Genomic DNA, 20,510 nt, shown 5'->3' on the forward strand with positions numbered 1-20,510 from the left:
CTGATAACCACAGGTTATGGAGATTTGTCACATATTTAGACTCATATAATATAATAAAGATTTAATGTGACGGCATGGTAAGTGAAATTATAATCCAGTTTACGACCGACTAGAACAGTGGATCTGCAAGGTACACCATCCACTCAAAGAAATACATAGTACCTGAAGTTTTTACTAGTTAATTCGTAAAATGGCTTACTGTCCATGAGATTACTAGCAGTTTTAGTAAAATTTACTTGGTAGAAAGTAAACTTACTAGAAAGACTAGTAATAAGGCTAGAAAGACCAGTATTTTTTTTATTAGAAAGATTGGTAATCTTAACCAGAAAGACTACTTACTATATTAACAAATGTACTAATAGTAGTTAGAACTTTTCCTTTACTAAGTAAGCTAGTAAATATACTGGGTGTTTCTTTCAGTGTCTACTTGCCACAATACATGATTGCCACAATACATCATGTATTGTGTTACAATTCTAGATAAGCCGACAAGGAAAGGCATAACTCGACTAATGTCTCTAGTTGGCAGAGTGGTGTAAGGCGCTAGACATAGTGCAAGATGTCGCAGAAGCAGGGATTCTAATATCGATGAGGGCTAACGCAAATTTGCAGATCTAACGTTGTTGTTCTATAATTTAGACATACATACATAATTGTGTTCAGAGGCAGATTTGGTTTTTTTTTGGGGGGCAGGGTGCCCGGGCCCTCCCTTTTGTGGGAAAGATTTGGTTGATTATTTAAGGACCACTGAAGCATGACTGGAGCGGGCCCCCTCTTATGGCAGTCAGTGGGCCCCCCTTATGAAAATTTCTGGATCTGCCACTGGTGTTAGCCCTGTATAGCTACGTCAGTCGTAAAGTTGTCACATATTTAGACGTATATATATATACACGTTTGACAGTCATGAACGATTTAATGTTCTACTTATGCAGGACTTCTCGGTGGACGTAAAGCAAATATCACTGACTCAATCAACCAACAGCCATGCCATGCATGACCCTTTGATACAACACTGCTTATCTCATGTATCTAGTGGAAAACTAGTTTAGAAATAAAGAAATAGTAAACTTTTACAGAGTAAAACAATAAAAGCTAAATTTAAGAAAACAACGGCCAAATATTTCAATATTTCTACCTAAAAGGTCTGACGGGCTGTCGATAAAAGAAAAACATCCAGTACACAAGGATTGTGAAATGACTGGCATAGATTAAGACAAGACTGTGCAGTTATACATCCGTCTCATTAAACATAGTCTCATCTTTGTATATATTTCAATTCAATGTAACACTTCATTTTTCATAGTTATGCATGTCTACAGTTTAAACTTAAAACTTATTTGATCATTTGAGTAACTTTTTTAGAATTAACTTCACCATGAACACTCAGAGTCAAAAGCATTACATATGTATACATGTAGGTAATATTTAAGTTTTTCTATGATAAGGGTCTAACACAAAAGGGTCTTAGACAAAGGGTGCAAGAAGCAGAAAAGGTCATAGGTTAACTTTGTTTAAAGGAGTTACCGATAGTAATTTCAAAATTAACCATGCACTAAGTTAGACTGTTTGATTGAATTTTTTCTGTATATCTCTTCTCTGCAAATGATTAGAGTAACAGGCCTTATTCAAACTTTCAGGGATTTTGGCAGAAACATTAAACTAAACACAGGATATAGTACATATAATGTTTATACTGTAAAAAACAAGAAAGGATACATTTGGCACCTTCTGACATGCAATTATGATTCTACAATTGTAAAAGCTAGATTCATGGCCCTGATTCATTCTATAAAATATTATGATACTTTATTTTCATCATACAAACATGATTTAAAAATGAAATTTACTATTCTAAACATTTATACTTAGACAAATATAATGCTCTGGATAACATATAGATAAAAAATACAGAATATGGTAATCATATATTTTCCCTTTTTTATGTCTACATCAGTGTCCAGTTTTGTTTTATTTTAATTAAAAAACCTAACATTTCAAATGAATGATATCTATAAGAAGATATTCATTTAGCTGAAACTATACAAAAATCTTTTAAGAAAAAGAAAATTGTCTTAGCATGAGGATTTTTTCTAGAATGATCATTTATTTTCATTTGTAACTATGTGTGCTTAATTTTTTTTGCCGTACAAAAATTTATTTTCACTTTTATACACATTTGTATCCTCAAATATCCTGCATTTTATGTTTCAGAATATTCATTTTCATCCTGTCTTGTGAAAAGTCATATATTTTCAGTTCTTACCAGACAAAGTTATTCATTTTTAAAAATCCTCCTCCCTCTCCCCCAGAAAATCAAATGGTCGTCCTCTAAGGGGGCATGTGTCAAATGAAAAGAAGTCATCTTTAGACGATTTCACAAACATCTGGATTCATTTGCTCCATAATTAATAAAATAAAATAAGGAGATATGGTATGATTTTAAATAAGACAACTATCCACCAAAGGACAAAGATATAAACAACTAAGGATTTGACCTTGAACAAGTAAAGGGCAAAATACATACCCTAATAGTCAGCTGGATAAAAATGCATTTTCCTTGCAATTACTCTGACTTATTATGGCAGTGATTTTGGTTGGAATTCTGGACAAGAATGAGCTATGGATCATTGAAAACAAGTTTTGTTTTTGGTACATCTATATAGCTAAAAAGTCATTTTGAGATATATAAGATAAATACCATTTCCACCTATAATAGACTGCAAGGAAATACACACATGTTATACAGGGTGTAAACACAACCACACAAAAAATAATTCTCATAAACTTATCGGTAAATAATTGAATAGGTTTCACAACTCTAAATACAATTTTATATTGCATCTGAAGCTAATTACTAACTTACACACACTATAAATACATGCTTAATTCTACACAACTCAAACATTAAAAACAGACTTTAAATAAGAGAACATCAATATAAATACTTGAGGAATATAACAGATACATAAATAAGCTTGTTATCAGGATATACACATTTTATGCAATGTCATCACTTCATTTCAAGATAATAACCTTAAGAGTATTCTTTCAACATACATGTAGAGTGGTTTAAGCAATAACTAGATGTGTCGGAACGACACGAATGGTCCTGTCTCAAAAAACAGAAAAATCTGCAATTTCAACAACACATGTGGACACAAACATACATGGATAGTATCCAGCTCTCAAGACCAATACTAGTTTGATGAAAAATTTCCTTGATCAATGAGTAGTTAAATTTCAAACTATCAGCAAACAGGAAGTGGATGTACTGAAGATGTGTTGAAACAACATGAAAATCAGCATATCGTAACAAAACTTAAACTTGATCTGTAACTCAACATGGTTAACTCACATACAAAAAATCAGCCCAATATCTAAAGGCGTTTAGAAAAAATGTCTGTATAACTGTGATTTTCAACAATTTATCAAAATCCAAAGCCCATAATTTCAGCAAAAATTAGCAGAGTGGAAAGAAACTTAAACTTGATCTGTAACTCATCATGGTTAACTCACAAACCAAAAATCAGCCTAATATCTGAAGGCGTTTAGAAAAAAAAAATTTCGTATAACTGTAATTTTCAACAATTTATCAAAGTCCAAAGCCCATAATTTCAGCAAAAACTAGCAGAGTGGAACGAAACTTAAACTTGATCTGTAACTCATCATGGTTAACTCACATACCAAAAATCAGCCCAATATCTAAAGCGTTTAGATAAAAAGTCTGTATAACTGTGATTTTCAACAATTTATCAAAGTCCAAAGCCCGTAATTTCAGCAAAAATTAGCAGAGTGGAAAGAAACTTAAACTTGATCTGTAATCATCATGGTTAACTCACATACCAAAAATCAGCCCAATATCTGAAGGCGTTTAGATAAAAAGTCTGTATAACTGTGATTTTCAACAATTTATCAAAGTCCAAAGCCCGTAATTTCAGCAAAAATTAGTAGAGTGGAAAGAAACTTAAACTTGATCTGTAATCATCATGGTTAACTCACATACCAAAAATCAGCCCAATATCTGAAGGCGTTTAGAAAAAAAGTCCGTATAACTGTGATTTTCAACAATTTATCAAAGCCCGTAATTTCAGCAAAAATTAGTAGAACAAAAATCAGCCCAATATCTGAAGGCGTTTAGAAAAAAAGTCCGTATAACTGTGATTTTCAACAATTTATCAAAGTCCAAAGCCTGTAATTTCGGCAAAAATTAGCAGAGCGGAACGAAACTTAAACTTAAACTTGATCTGTAACTCATCATGGTTAACTCACATACCAAAAAATCAGCCCAATATCTGAAGGCTTTAGAAAAAAAACCTGTATAATGGTTTGTTGCGGAATGACGGAATGATTGACGGAATGACAGAATGATGGAATGACGGACAAGGGTAAAACTATATGGCCCCGACAACTTTGTTGCGGGGCCACAAAAATTACAGTTATTCAAGAGAAGTTTTACCTGTCCATCTGAACAAAATATGAATTTTCTTACATAATTTTTGTTTATATTGGAAGTCATTTGGATTTATAAAATATACAGGCGGAGACAAACTTTTTTTAATAGGGGTACTAAAAGGTTCCAACTGCAAAAAAATGAGGGATAGTTCCAGCCCAATTTTTGCCTTTTTTATATAAGTAAAAATACACAATCAAAAGAAAGATTCAACTCATAGAATCTGTCAATGATAAGTACATGAATGATTGGTTTCTGTAGTTCATACATGGTTTAAAGAGGAGCTATGGTTTAGCAAAATAAATTACATAAAAAAATACTATTTGTCTGAAAAAAATCCCAGAAGTAAATATATCAAAAAAGAGGTAAAAAACTTAACTTCCTAAGAAGAGTCTGCAAAAGTTTAGTTGATTTATGCCAAAATATATAGATAGAGTTGCATAGTATAGATTGATTGATTGATTGTTGGTTGCTTAACGTCCAGTGGCAAATATTTCATGCATATTCAGGACGAGCATAGTATAGATGTGTGTCCCCTACTGAACATGATGAATATAAACAGTTGAGTGTAGATCAAAGCTTCAAAATAATACAAAAGCTTCTTGCATATCTTCTGTGTATTCAATGTAAAATGTACGTATACATTGTATGTATGTATATGTATGTACATGTCAATTTTCCACTATCAAAATATTAAAATACATGAATAAAAGTATAGTCTTTTGATTTCCATTTGGAAGTTAAGTACATAGTTTGACCTGAAAATGTGTAAGAATCATTTACCCCTTTCCTTTAAATATAAGGTTTAAAAAATATACTTTACATACAGGGCTTCCAAAAAATATTTGTGCCAGCCGGACATTTTTTGTTTTATCCCGATTTTGATCCTTTAAGACATCATGCTAATCAGTTGGGCATCATATAAACAATGAATGACTGACATAAAAACGATATTAAACTTGACATAAATTACATATATATGTTGTTCCCTTAAACATGTTAAGCTTGCATGTGTAAACCAGTGAAAAATAAATCTTTGAAGACACTTTCATGTAAGATGTATGTAGCCTGCCATTCAATTGGTTTTGTGCTATTGAATGCATTTGTTGAAATGGAAATCCAATTTTCTATCCACATAATCTAGTGGTAAAGGAAGGATTGTGAATTAAAGACATGACAGCACAAAATCACATTAGAATCAAAGAATAAAAAAAAATGTGTGTCGCAACTTAACCATATTTGAATAACCCAAGAAATCAAGTGTTTTCAACATGTTCAAACATGAAATAGGATAACCATATATGTTAATGGTAATTTTAAGTTTTGGTTTGGTTTGGTTTTTGGAATAATATAGTTGTGTACTATTTTGACTCAACATTGGATTTGGAAATTTAGGACACCTCTAGGCCTGTCATCAATATAAAGAAGATGCACAACTTCACATCCTGCAGAAATTTTTGCAAGACTGGTTGGGATTCAGATTGATAAAAATGTGACAACATAAATGAAATGACAAATAAAGAGTGATCCGTTCCGTAAGTGTCAAAATAATATATTACATAAATTACTGACTTGACAATGATAAACAGTTACACTGCATAAAAATAAAAGGCAGTGACCTCTTCTCTTTTTTGGTTCTGCTATAAACATGATAAAAAAAAAAATGACAAATATGCTTAAAACATAATACATGTATAACATTTGTGAAAACCTTCATTTTCAATTATTAGAATAACCATGAGCGCTTCTCATGTGGTTTAAGAGACTGTCTTTTCGGCTATATTCATTATTACAAAATTGACATTGATGTCGGATACCCATATGGTTGATAGCATGGCGTTTAAGACTGTCTCGTGTACTTAGCACAGATGAGCATACTGTACACGCTAGCTGTTGACCAATTTCATCAGGATGAGCAAACCTATGTTCCAGAATTTCATTCCAAGAATTCAAATAAATTCCACAGATACGGCAAACTGGTACAACATTTGCCAGACGACATGCCGATTTTCTTTGACGTCCCGGTGTTTGTGACTGATCCATGTTAGAAATCTCTATAAAGGACTGCATTACCTCTTGTTGTAGCTGTTCTGCGGTTTGATTATCGTATTGTGTAAAGTGATCACTGCCTGTATTAGATCTAGAATTTTCCAAGTTTTCGGTGAACTTGCCTAGTTGCTCTATGTCAATTATTTCTGGCTCTTCAACCTTAATTTGTAGCATTCCAGAATTTTCCGGTGGATATGGTATGGCCGCTGTAGATGAACTAGAATTTTCACAGTTAGTAAAGTTTATATTTGAGGTAGATGCTCTACTGATATTAAATGAACTACTTAATTGTGAATCTTGTGAGTAACTTGAATCTGACATGGTTTGTTCAGAGTGATACATTAGCACGTGTCTTTTTAATTTCTCAACATTGACAAACTTCTCTTCACAACAACCACAAGAATAATTCAATATATGATTTACATTTATCATGTTTGTACCACTTTGTGATCCAACAAGCTGATTACTTGGTGAACGTCTTTGATTCTGATCAGTCTGAAAGATATGTTCTGGGGTTTGTACATGTTGTCTAAATGGAGTAAATTTCCGTCTTACGTGAGAACTTCCACCTTTATTGTTACTGAACGGTGATATGTTTGGCTTTGAATCTTGCCTATTTATTGCACTTAGGTTTGGTAAATTGCTATGTTCGGACTTAGGAAGAACAAATTTTGAAGCCGGAGGGTGTAGTTTCGGTTTTTTCATATGTACCAAACTTTTTGCTGTACTATGTGTTTTGATGTGTGCTGCAAGCAAATCTCTACTTCCAAATGTAGTTGGACACTGAGGACATTTAAATGCATTCCTCTGAAGATGCCAAGTATAGTGGTGTTTCATCACACCCCAATCAAAAGCCTTCATTCCACAAACACAACATTTTATACCAATATTGTGTATTTTACTATGATGAAACATGTCAGCTAGTGAAGAAACCGATCTCTTACATATTTTACATTTTTCAATAGTAGCTTTGTTTGATCCTTTTGACAGTGATGTTGATCTAATAAATTTAGGACGTTGATTTCCTAAAACAGACTGCGGTGCTCTTTGCACTTCATTGGTTTTTCCACTGAAATTTTCAGTGCTGAAGGTATTAGCACTAGCTCTATGAACTGATTCCCCATGGTCATTATTTCTATCTATCACTTGCTCTGATGGTAAGTTAGCATAAGACACAGGAATATTGGATAAATCAACGACACTCACATTTGTAGAATTCTTAAATTCTTCATTATCTAAGTCAATATCTTTGCTTGTACAAACGGTATCCATGCTGCTGGTCTCGTGAACAGCAATCACATCTTCACTTATCGGTGAGACCTCAGGTACTTCCATTTTTCTTTGTTCAGATAATTCTATATTTGATTTCTCTTTTAAAGTGTCAGATTTAGTATTTTCAAGTTCAACTGAATCCTGTGACTCAGAATCTTCCTCACTAGAGGATTTATTTTCAGTTATAATAAACATACTGGCACTTTCAGGTTCACTAAGGTCAGAGGTTTCTTTTGATTCATTGCTTGCTGTTCTCTTTCGTTTCAAGGGGATACCACTACCCATTTCTACTTCTACAAGGGATACATTTGTAGCGGCATCCACAAATGTCTTTAAATCTTTTTCCTCCTGGTGTAAAGCATTTTCCCGTGGTATATCCGTGTTTGTTGATGCATCAATTGATACATTTGCAGCAGCATCAACAGACATCTTTAAATCTTTTTCTTCTTTGTGTAAACTATTTTCCAATGGTATATCGGTGTTTGTTGATGCATCAATCATAACCTTTGTACATTCGGTACTTTCATTAGAATTGTTCTTCTTTTCCTCCAAATGCAAATCAGTCTGTTCATTTTCTTCTTTATCTTGTGTTTGGGATTGCTGCTGCACAAGAACACAAGACGCATCATCTGATGTTTGTTTAATTGTTTCATTTTTGTCTGATACAGATTCAGAGTCACCATGTTTTACTTCATCTACGTTTTCTTCAGCTGAAGAATTTAAATTGTTTATAAACTTCTTTGTGACAATATTCCCAATGGATTTATCTGTTAAGTGAGATCTGTGTAAAATAGAGTCACTGAAATGAGGTAGGTTAATTATTGATAAGGAGGCAGGAATCTCAAGTTGTAATTTGTTCTCTGATGCTTCATCACTGTTGCAGGTCTCAACTGAAAATGAAGATAAAATCATACTTTCAATAACTATAAAATTGAGAATGGAAACGTGGGATGTGTCAAAGAGACAACAACCCCACCAAAAAGCAGAAAACAGCAATAAACTACTTACACAGAAATGTCTCACCTCTTTGTAATTTTGATAGTAAAATGCAAATGTTGAAATTAAAATAGCAATGCTTTAACAAGTAAAATTTTCAGTCAATAAACCATGACTGAAGGAACAGAGCCAAAGCATTTCCATGGAAATAAGATATGACAATGCTAATACGACTGCATATCAAATATTATTGACTTATCATATGTGGTTTCCCTAAAACTGACCTAATCACAAACTTTAACATGTTAACTATGCAATAGTTTCAAAGTCAATGACCATGATTGAGGGGGCAGGGCCAACTAACTGACTAATCTTCAACATGTACTTGCAAATGAGGTTTGCCAATGCTTCTATAACTGCATACATAATATATCAAAATATATCAATATTTTTTAAATATCTGTCTTGTTATATGAGATATAAATATCATAAAAAGCATTACAAAAGGGAAATAACTTTTGAATCTACAATAGTCTATATAAATATTTAATAACAAATATCACATACAGCATAGCTGAGCATACCATACCACACCAACCACCAACAACTGAGAACTTGGTCATTAAATTATGCTCAATATTCAGAGTACAAAATTTTTGCTTGAAACACCAATTCAACGGAAGGAAACAAAAAAAAACAGAAATAACACTTCTCACAGGTTTCATGAAGTCATGTTTGTGCAAGGCCAGTATTCAAAATTGTGGACCATGGTAAGAAAGAAACATTATTAGTATTTACTGTTGAGAGATTTAAGTAATTTTCAGAGTTTAAATACACCGTTCTTCATTTATACAACACTTGGTGCACTTCATGATTAGGAAATCAATATAACCAAAAATTTGTGTTTTTATTCTCAGATGTAAATATAACAACGTGCCTGCGCCAAAATTTGTTATCAATTTTAAGTAAATGAAGAAATCTTATTTATCATGTTTATTGTAAATAATACTTTATTTATATTGTTTAATGTCAACATGTAGTATATTTATGCATTTTAATAATCTCTTATATAATTATAATTCTGTTGAAATGGCTCTCTCATTATACATGTTATATGTAGTATTATTAACATTGAATTTATAATTATAGATTATACATGTTGAGGGATGAGACTTTAATAAAACATTGAATTGAATTGATATAAAAAAAATTATTAACTCAGTTCCTTTAGGTAGCTAAAGTAAATTGCTACTTAATTTATATAAACATCCATAGAGTTTACCTTTCATATTGAAGACAAGTAAATAATCAAAAATGAATAAAAAAATATTTAAAGAACTTTGAAGTATTATCTTATGTAAAGGTACAATGTACAAAAAATACTTTCTTAAACAAATTCAATTTATGCTTTCTTCAGAAAAGTATTTTCACTGAATATAAAAACCAAAAGTCCAATGAATATGCTTCAGTCTCAATAGGACTGAATAGGTACAAAATGTACATGTATGGTTCCAGTTAGAATTTATTTCAGTTTATTTTAGAAAAAAAGATACACTTTTTTGTCTCTTTATTTGATTCATCATTTCAATATTACTATATACAGAATAATTTTTCACATAAAGATTACAGTTATTCACCACTCAAATAAATATATATATATTTAAGATTAATTTTATTCACTGCATATGCATATTCATGTGTATGTTAATATTCCCAGAGGGCAACCCTACATTTATAAAATTAATTCTGTTTTTAATTTTGCATTTTGTACATGTAGTGTGATTTAGATGTTCTGTGGATCTATAGTTATCGTTTTATTGTATTTGTATGTAGTTCTGTGGTATATTTTGGCTTTCATGTGGTAAAAGGCTCTGGATGTGGAATACATCGTGACATTTGTAATCCCATCCATAATGTTAACAATGATAATGGTACCATAGTAATTAATAATTTGAAAAAAACAACCAGAGGTAAATGAGTATCAGGGTAAAAGTACACAGGGTGTGAATGGGATTCATGGGTGATACGAATACGGATCTGTTCGCCAAAAATCATGTTCGCTCCCATTCACATTCGCCTCCTTTCACGTTCGCACCCCACACGTTCGCAACCTTTTTATGGGTTTTGTGTTGAACGATTTTTTAATCATGTTTTAGTTAGTGTATTGGAATAATAAGTTTTTTTTTATTGATTCAAAATAAAGTGACATTCTAAAAACATAAACAGGTTTCCTACTACATGCACTTTAACCCTACACAATCATTCAAATCATGAACTATTTCATTAAAAAAAAGCACTAGTGTAGAGTAACTACTTCATAAAATTAGTAATAGAGCACTAAAATATCTTTAATATCACATTATACACCATTCACACACCAATACTATAATATATGCACTAATAATTGAATATCAGAGACTTATATACTAAACAGTTTAATTAAGAATTAATGTATTTAAAAATTTAAATAAATCGTCAACTGGTTTGTCTGATTGTCCCTACAGTCTTCATCAAATCCTCCCCCCCCAGAAAAACAATATATCATTTTGAAATTCCTGAATTTTTATTAATGTCAATAATGAAAATATAATTATACATCTAAAAACATCTAGTAATTCAATCAGCATTAGAATAAAAATTGGGTGCGCACGGAACCCAGAAGGAACGTGTAGGGTGCGAACGTGTATTGGGAGCGAACAGACCTGATACCGGGCGATACAACCCGGATTCTAAACTTGATGCCATGTTTCTATCTGATTCGATCCTTTCTAAGTCTAATTAAAATAGTGTTTGTAAATTTTTATGTTGTTTTCAATTTACCAGCAGAATAGTTGTTATCAGACTGTATAAACAATACTGAAATAGCACCAACAATCCTCTTTCCACTACCACAGAAGCTATGTTTACTCAGAATTGTGACTTCATCTCTTTCTGCGTTGTAATCAGCTTTAGCCATATTCTGGACTTCCATAATTTTCTTCTTAAGAGAAAAGTTCATGTAAATGTGGATTTCCCTTCCTCAATTCACATTTTTGGACAATTAGATAAATATTTTTTTGGAAAGTTTCAGAAACAAGCACTTCCGGTTTGAGGCGATTGTAAAATCAGGAAACGACAAAAACGGTCATTGATCTGGGCGGATTGCAGTATGTGTTGGAGTTGCACAAAATGATTCGAGTTGCAATACCCGCTCACAAAAAAGTGGAAGATGGACAAAACACTTACACGGTCTTTTACTTTTTCAAACACTTTATTTCACTTCATTTTTATTTGAAAATGACAATTAGCTGAAGGCAAATTAACTGGAACTCCATATTTTTTGGGGGATTGGCCCAAAATTGAATAACATGACATATCAATACATGACATAGTCTTTCATTTAAACTGATTTATATATAGAGGTCTAATTTTGTCAGTGAATTTTTACAAGAAGTCCATGGCAATGGCATGGAAGAATGAAACTGAAAGTCCATATAATTACATGAGGTCTTGTAATGCTTAATTTTTATAGACATTATCGCTAAATGAAAATCTGCGACACTTGAACTTTTGACGTCATGCAACAATCACTTTTCCTTTGTGGAGCAGACATTTTCTAGTGTGACGTCAAAATCTTACGAGAATCTTTGTGATGTCCAGTAATGGCAGACAAATAGCAAAAAGGTGTATTTTTATGCTGTGATGCCTTCCTTCAATGTAGGAATGCAAAACAGCAACAACAACAAAACAAATGTCTTCTTATGCTATTTTTATTTTTTGGCAATGATACTTTAATAGACCACTTTCCATTGTCCTTCACCGGAAAAGTTCATCAATTATTCGCGCCTTTATGACATCTTTTACCAGATATAGGGGACCGCCTGTATTAATGCACTATTAAAGTTCATCAAGCATCTTTGTGATCCTCATTATGCAGGATAAACTAGAAATAATATTTGTTCCGTAGGTACTTAATTACAATTCCCTAATGACAGCTGTGCTGATTATCAATTATAGGAATTTAATATGCCAAATAGTTTGTGCAATATAGCATCATATTTTTTCAACCTCTAGCTAAACATGGGAAGGACGTGACGATGCCCCTAAACTCACAAACTCGAAAGTGGTCTATTACTACATTTGAAATTTTTTCACAGATTCATCTATTGGTCAATCTGTTTAAACATTTGTCAGTTCTATTGTCCCATTAAATAAATACAACAGCTATTGTTCTCTGTGTAGTTTATTCACCATGTTCACTGGGACCTTTAAATTTCTTCTAAGAGAAATCCATCACTCTTTGATTAATTTACCTGAGTAAAAAAATTATCTTCTAACACATTTCTAAATAGATGAAATACATGTTTTATACTCATAAACCTCATTTGGTTTGCAATAAACACATGATGCAATGATTGAACAATACAAATTCACTATAATCATAAGCTCTGTCAACAAGTCTTTTAGGCCAGAACGCCATGATCATGATGATACCCTTATGATGGACAACAGAAACGTTAGCATAAACAATATTTTATTATGATGATGATGGATGATGGATGGCTGCTTAACGTCCAGTTGCAAATTAATATGCATATTCCGCACTAGAATATGTTCATGTAGTAGCAGTGTATCCCAAACTCTGTCTGACTGACAAAATGTCAGACAAAAAATCATTCGGTCAGACAGAAATATTAAGATTTTTTAGTTGAAAATATAGTAGAAAAGTTCAAATTTCTTTTTTGGTCAGGCAAACCTTAAAACAGTTTGGCACAGACTGGTAGTATGAATTTTTACCCTGCTTTGTACTAGACCGACACGCTGAGCCGGACTTTTAACGTGCTAGTTCACACAGTAACAGTCCGCAGGAAGACATGTCACCTTACCTTGACACATTATTCTGACTCTGAGCCGACCAGTATTTGATCTTACTCCTTAATGCAGCATGCTTAGCAGAGAAGCAGCGAATTCCAATTTTAAAGTCTTTGGTTTGACCCGACCGGGGTTCGAACCCACGACCTCCCGCACTCGAGGTGAACAGGCTACCATGAGACCACCGAGGAGGTTATATTATGAATTAATTACATCTTATATAATATAAATTCACATTGTGGCTAATTGGATTCAGAAACAAGCGCCAAGTGCTTATACTAATTTATCTCCTTAGAATATCTGTATTTAAATGTCTGTACTTATTCATCAATTTTATTTGAATAGGTGTTCTGTCTTGAAGTTTTGGACTGCAGTTCTGGGAAGATGACACATATTGAAAAGCGTTATTCTGAATTTGAAGCAGTGCATAAACAGGTATGATTGAATATGTTTGTAATCCACTAGATTGCTTGATTCAAATTTTGGAAGAAGGTCAAATCAAGAACACTCTACAACTAATAGTTAGGGGAATGGTTTATGACTCATGATGATAAAAAAGGGATATGCATGAAATTTGACATAAAAAGATAAAAAAAAAAAAAAATCGTGTAAGAACTTGAAACACTTCCAGTCTAGTCTAGTTTTAGGCTGATATTGAAGACAGTTTCATATCTTTTAGACACAAAATGATTTATAATGGTAGATATTTTATCCAAATTGAACTAAACTAGCTAAATAGGGTGTTTGTTTAAATGAGTACTTGGATGTGAAGGGAATAAAAAGAACAAATTGTGAAAAATGATGTACAAGTCTGTTCACATAAGGGAGATAACTTAAAACAACACAGTCACAATTTTGAAAACTAAAACCAAATCACTGATTGTACATATATGCATTTGATAGAGGTAACTTTCATTATAATATTATTCTTTGAAGCAGTGTATACTGTTGAAATTGTTCATACATTCATAATACATATGTTTTCTAAATATAAATTTTATATATAAATAAGAAGATGTGGTATGAGTGCCAATGAGACAACTCTCCATCCAAGTCACAATGTATAAAAAGTTAACAATTATAGGTCAAAGTACGGCCTTCAATACAGAGCCTTGGCTTACACCTGGTCTTTAGTCTTGTAAGCAACTGTGAAATATAAACTGACATAACACCAATAATGAAAGATCATAAAGCAACTTATTTGTTAACATACATGTAACCTTAATATTGACTGACAAATGTAAATGTGTGGTATTGGTAGGCAATATCAAGTCTCTAAAACTGTCAAGTTTACGTTTGGAATTACAATTTATCCCAAACATAAAAAAATCATGAAATTATAAAAGCTCATCTATGGTTCAAAATATTGAAAATGTTAACATTATTAATTTCAGGTGAAAAAGATAGCAGGGATGAGAATACCAGAGTTTCCTCCTAAAAAGGTCATGAAATGGAACTCTAAGGTGTTAGAACAAAGGAGGCTTGGTTTACAAAATTATGTACAGGTATCACGGTTTATATTCACTTACAACCATGACAGTATAAAACATGCAGGTCTTAACCTAATTTAAAGTAAAATTCTGATTGTTCAATAGTTAAACAATTCTATCCTGGACACAGGTTTTAGTTTAGATTTTCTATGCCCTGCACAGGATATAAACAAGGCTAGCAGGTTAAAGAGAAAACATTCAAAATTTCAAGATTGGAGAACGGTTTTGAAAATTACATGTTGAAAGTGTGTAAGGTAAAGGTCAAACTTTCAATGTCGATATTGTAATCATAAGCCAAATATAAACATTACTTATATCTACTGAAAAGGCCACCTGATCATGGAAACTTTCATTGATTTTATGATGTCATTAACCATGAATATATGGTCAATGGCAAAAGACATATGTCTAGTGGAAAACTTCAGACCATAATATAAAGATTGTCTACCTCTTTTACATTGTACAGTATGCCTAGTACACATTTGACACCTATGGTTTACCTTTTACCTCATTCATTGCAGGCAAATTAAACTTATTTGAAGACTAAGCAAAATCTAGTTAAATTATAAATTTTTCATTTATATATCATTGATTCATTTGGAGACTAAACTATAAGATAGGCTTATCATTTATTTTGATTCTACATTCTTACATTTATGTGAAGAATTTACTCTGCTAACCCAAGTATACATTTTTTTTCATTCAGGGAGTTTTGCAGGGAGACAGGTTGTCTAAGTCAATGTTGAATTTTTTGGAAATATCATTACCAGATTGTCAAAGTGAAGAGTAAGTAAGAAATACATGAGGGTCTGTGTAGGGGTCCTTCATTTCTATGTTCTTTATTTATTTTAGATCATTTTTCTCTATTCTCTATCTTTTTTGACCATTATTATCTATTCTTTATTTTCATCTCCTCATTATTCTCAATTCTTTTTTTTTTGCTTATTTTTCTCTATTTTTTTATTTTTTTGGTTATTTTTTTCTATTCTTTATTTTTTTTTTGGCCCTTTGCTCTGCAGTTTTTGTAGATTCTCTATTCTGTAAACACCAACAATACCCTTATACATGTATAAAGTGATAGAAGTTATTCTGGATTTAAAGATTACCAGTAATTAGCATGAGTCTATCAGACTTGTTTTCTAGATACAACACAAGATAACTTGAAGAGAGTGAATGATACCCGAAATTCCATTAAAAATGAAATAATATAAATCTACAGTAGAACTACCGACTACAGAGTCTGTATTGGCCAATTCTCTGTCATCATGAACGTTAAATCAATATTAACCTCAATTGTAATGGTAACTCCAGAAACAAACGAGTAATTTCAAGCTACATACAATAAAATAATGGGGGGAGAATAGGAAATACAGGAAAAGCATTGGATTGCATGTTTCAAAAAATTTTGAAAAAAAATATTTGAGCCAATTGATACTTAATTCATATAGACTTTTCTTTAACCATTAAGGGTATAAGAATACCTCACCATGGCAAAATGGAAGGAGAAAGACTTGTTTGCCTCCTCTCAGGAAATCATTTCTTAAGTAGCTTAAGTCATGCTTTTTGTTTTTGTCTGTTCCATAAACTATAGCATCCTTCTCTACTTCCTTTGTGACTTTGTTATGTTAACAGGAAACTTTTATAGGTTTTAAAGATTCACAAAATTAAAAGAGGAAACAATTAAAAAAAAATCTTTAATGTATGGTTGTATCAACCCACACTATTTCATTCTTAAGTTTTTTCTGTGTTTTTAATTTTTTGTATTTTTTGTATTATTGATGTATGTTTAACATCTCCATACATTTGTAATCAATTTACTGTACTTTATATGTATTTTTGTTTTATTTGTAGATCATTTGAACAGAGCAATGAGAACATTCCTTCCCATCATCCTTTGTTAAGTTTTACGGCGGATGCCTTTCTACAAGAGAGTAATAGAAGTAAGTGGTGTAATAAGTGATTTCTTGGATATGTCAACTTGACATTGAATTGTCGAATCAAAAATGTCTTTGAAATAATGTTTACTGTATGAAAACAAGGATGATATGTGGTATGTTTGCCAATGAGACATCTATCTATAAAGACCAAAAGACAAAGACGTGAACAATCACAGGACACCATACAGCCTTCAAAAAAAGACTAAAACCTGTATCCTATAGTTAGCTAAAAAGGCCACAGTATGACATAATGTGAAACAATTCATAAAGAGAAAACAAATGTATGATCTCCCCTTAATTATTGACCCTATAAGAATGATCTGTATTGATTCTTAAATGTACAAATATAACAGCTATAAATAGAATTGAGAATAAAATTGGGAAATGTCTCAAAGAAACAACCCGACCAAAGAGCAGAAACCTTTATATAACTAGAACCCGTTTAGGTATAACAGAAAGATCCAAATGATCATTTAAATCAGTATTTCTATAATGTTATTATGGTTCTTGTATCAATTGTCTCCATTTCAACACTCTGACATGTACAATTCTTGGCCAATCAGTGGCCAAACAACTACTTTTAAAGAAGTAACATGAGTAATGCCCCTTGGAAAAATAAATTATATGGAAAATTGCATTGTAAACGCTCTCAAGCCTTATTTTCGTGTAGAATTGTTATGAAATTGATATCAAAGATTTATATATGCAAAGCCTTGAATGATTTTGAGCGTTGATCAATTCTTTTGAAATGTAATTTTTTTTATATTGAACATTGCATTGTATTAAAGTACTCTTACACCATTATTTTTTTGTCAGATTTTTATGAAATTTATATCTGGTTTTGTCAGCAAGGTTTTGGAAGAGTGCTGACCAATTATTTTTACATGCCTCTTGGAAAAAGAAAACATATGGATAATAACATTGTTAACAATCTCATGACTACATTTCTTGTAGGATCTTTATGAAACATTTTTAAAAAATCCCTAATCAAATTAGTTTGTGTAATTGCCCTTGGATTGTGCATCAATGGGGAACTCTGTTCTTTTGTTGATTTAGATTTTGTATTCATTGTAGGTAGTTTACCAGATATTATAGTGCAAGGTGTTCATATGGGTCTGTATGCAGCTAATAGAGATGATTATTTATTAGGATGATGAGCAAGCCAAACAGATATCATTTTACACTTCCGAAACTTGAACGGTGCTGTGATATTGTAATTTATCAAATATCATTCCATTTGTGTCTATTTTTAATCAATGATCTCATGTAAAGTCTCAGTTTAATAACTTGAAATCAAATTACTTACTGTATTCCATGAATTTTATACTTTTGTATTAATTACCTCTTCCCATCTAATAATGATAGTTCTTTGTTTACAAGAGTTATCTCCCATTTGTAACCAGGCTTTCACATGCAAGCTATAATTATTTAAGTTTAATGATACTAATCCAATGCTATATTCTGATGAAAACTTCCTACATAAATAAACATCATAAACATAATAGTGTGTCAAATACAAAATAATGTTGTGCATTTTTAGAAGTATTATTTTAGTGACAGTAAAAAAATGGCAATTCTACATTGAAAATTTTTCTCAAAATTCTTAGTGACTGTGCATTGCTAGATGACTTTTGTTAGACGAAAAGGGTAATCCATATGAAGTCAGGAATTTTATGAAAAATTCAGTACTCAGTATAGATCAAAGTTTGAAAGTACAATTTCACCCTCAAGATAGTCAGGCACATTGAGGATTTGTATTTATTTTAAATCTAAAGTGTAATTTCTCAAAATCATATCTTTATATAAGGAAAGCAGTATTTTCTTGATTTTTAATGCAGATTTAAAATGAATCCACCCGCTATGTTAAAATTATAAAGATATAAAAATTATATGTATTGTAATACAAAATTGAGCAAAAACCCTAAATAAACTAATACTTTTTGTGCAAACTTGATAAATGTGCCATATTTTTTGCTATATTAACCTTATTATGATGTGCAGTTTTTTTCATGATATGACATAAGAACTCTTACAAAGAGGAGGATTCAAGTAAAAAAGTAATATCATAACTTCATTACAAAACCACAATATTTTGTTAACTCCAGATATAGTATCCTGTAAGCTAATTGCAGTATACACACCAAATTTATCATATAAGATTGACTTTCAATCTAGTAATTAAAAACTCCTAATATGGCCATGGCAGCCATATGGTTGGGTGTGTGTTATAGTGCAATTTGTTCACTTTTGATAAGATGTTTTATGTTTAGGTCAAATTATAGTTGACAATCTGAAATGGTCATATATATGTTTAAATTTGGACTGTAACAGTGTATTACTTACTGGTATACAAAATGTATTAAAAAATCAAGTTATTTTTTTGTAGATAGAGTCCTTCCTTTTTCGTTTAAAAATTTTGTAAAGGGACAGAACAAAGTAGTTTGATTGGCTTGCCTCGGCAAAGTAAGATATACGATCAAAATAACCTAAATGCAAGACATCTCTCTGTGTAAATTTTGATTATCAAATGGTTAATAATAATGTGCCAAATGGAAGATCACAAGTATAGTGTTATAGCTCATCAGAATTTAGCAGGTAGTCCCTCTTTGCTTCAGAATTTTATGGTTCTTTAACAAGGTGTAACTATTCAACTACCTTTCATGATCGAAAGTGCACAAAACTATACTAGTCTCAGGATCTATATTAAAATCTTGCAATTCATGCGGTTGTAAATATTTACAGTTGGATATTTATGCAATCACTATGCAATTTCATTCTATAATTTGCATTCCTTAAAATTACGTGTAGTTCTAGTCAGTATTTATATTTTTCTAATATATTTGTGTTAAAAAAACCTTCCTTTTTTACATTTTAATTTTATTTGATATCTTCAATATTTTGTTTTCATTTTCGTTTTATATGTTTATTAAATAACGCCAATAAAACATCAATCCCATACGAAATAAATACTTTGAAAATATTGAAAGATTTCGATCGTCCAACAAATAGTAAATGGTTAAAAATAATAAGAATTCCTTCTTTCTTTTTATGTATTTTATTAATATGATGAAATTGTACGGAGAATAATTCATGTTATCTTCAAATATATACATTTGATGTTCTGTAAAATAATACTTTAGTAATGCTAAAACAAAGTAAATTTTGTATACTGTGAAGGTATTTATTTATTTATTTTTAATTAATATGTGAAAACTAAAAGGGAGACAGTTTATAGTGTATTGTTATTTTAAACATGTTAAAGGTTGTATCTTTTTTATTTCTGTTATGCTTTAAGTTTTGAATTGTTTATCAATATTCTTTTGACACTATTGGGTTGATTTTCTTTTATGTGAATTTGTAGTATTTTACTACTGACCAACAATGACCAATTTAGTGTACAAAGCATATCAGTGATATTCTTTTTTTTTTTGCTTTTGTCTTTAACAAATTGCTATGAAGAACAGTAATTGTTATTACATATTTTCTAAAGATACTCATATTTGAGGATCTGGATGGGGTTTATAG

General features: G+C 31.4%; 2 protein-coding genes across 3 annotated transcripts; one reads left to right on the top strand and one right to left on the bottom strand.

Moving 5' to 3' along the window:
* Positions 1-1,673: 1,673 nt before the first annotated feature.
* Positions 1,674-11,791, bottom strand: LOC127735233 (zinc finger protein 184-like). Of its 2 annotated transcripts, XR_007998203.1 has the most exons (3): positions 11,528-11,791; positions 3,663-8,661; positions 1,674-3,497 (listed from the first exon to the last, which is right to left on the bottom strand). XR_007998203.1 is itself a non-coding variant. In XM_052245350.1 (2 exons), exons 1-2 carry the CDS (start codon positions 11,703-11,705, stop codon positions 6,170-6,172), a joined length of 2,670 nt encoding a protein of 889 aa, XP_052101310.1. In that variant the 5' UTR covers positions 11,706-11,791; the 3' UTR covers positions 1,674-6,169. The 2 variants fall into 2 exon arrangements, 1 of the variants encoding a protein (XP_052101310.1); XM_052245350.1 differs by having other exon boundaries at positions 1,674-8,661.
* Positions 11,792-11,825: 34 nt separating this feature from the next.
* Positions 11,826-18,541, top strand: LOC127735252 (sorting nexin-24-like). Its single transcript, XM_052245370.1, has 6 exons — positions 11,826-11,935; positions 13,904-13,993; positions 14,953-15,063; positions 15,755-15,834; positions 16,900-16,988; positions 18,060-18,541. The coding sequence occupies exons 1-6, from the start codon at positions 11,876-11,878 to the stop codon at positions 18,137-18,139; spliced, it is 510 nt and encodes a 169-aa protein (XP_052101330.1). The 5' UTR covers positions 11,826-11,875; the 3' UTR covers positions 18,140-18,541.
* The last annotated feature ends 1,969 nt before the right edge of the window (positions 18,542-20,510 follow it).

The sequence above is a fragment of the Mytilus californianus genome, unplaced genomic scaffold (assembly GCF_021869535.1).
Source record: "Mytilus californianus isolate M0D057914Y unplaced genomic scaffold, xbMytCali1.0.p SCAF_3, whole genome shotgun sequence".
In the NCBI taxonomy this organism is placed as follows: domain Eukaryota; kingdom Metazoa; phylum Mollusca; class Bivalvia; order Mytilida; family Mytilidae; genus Mytilus; species Mytilus californianus.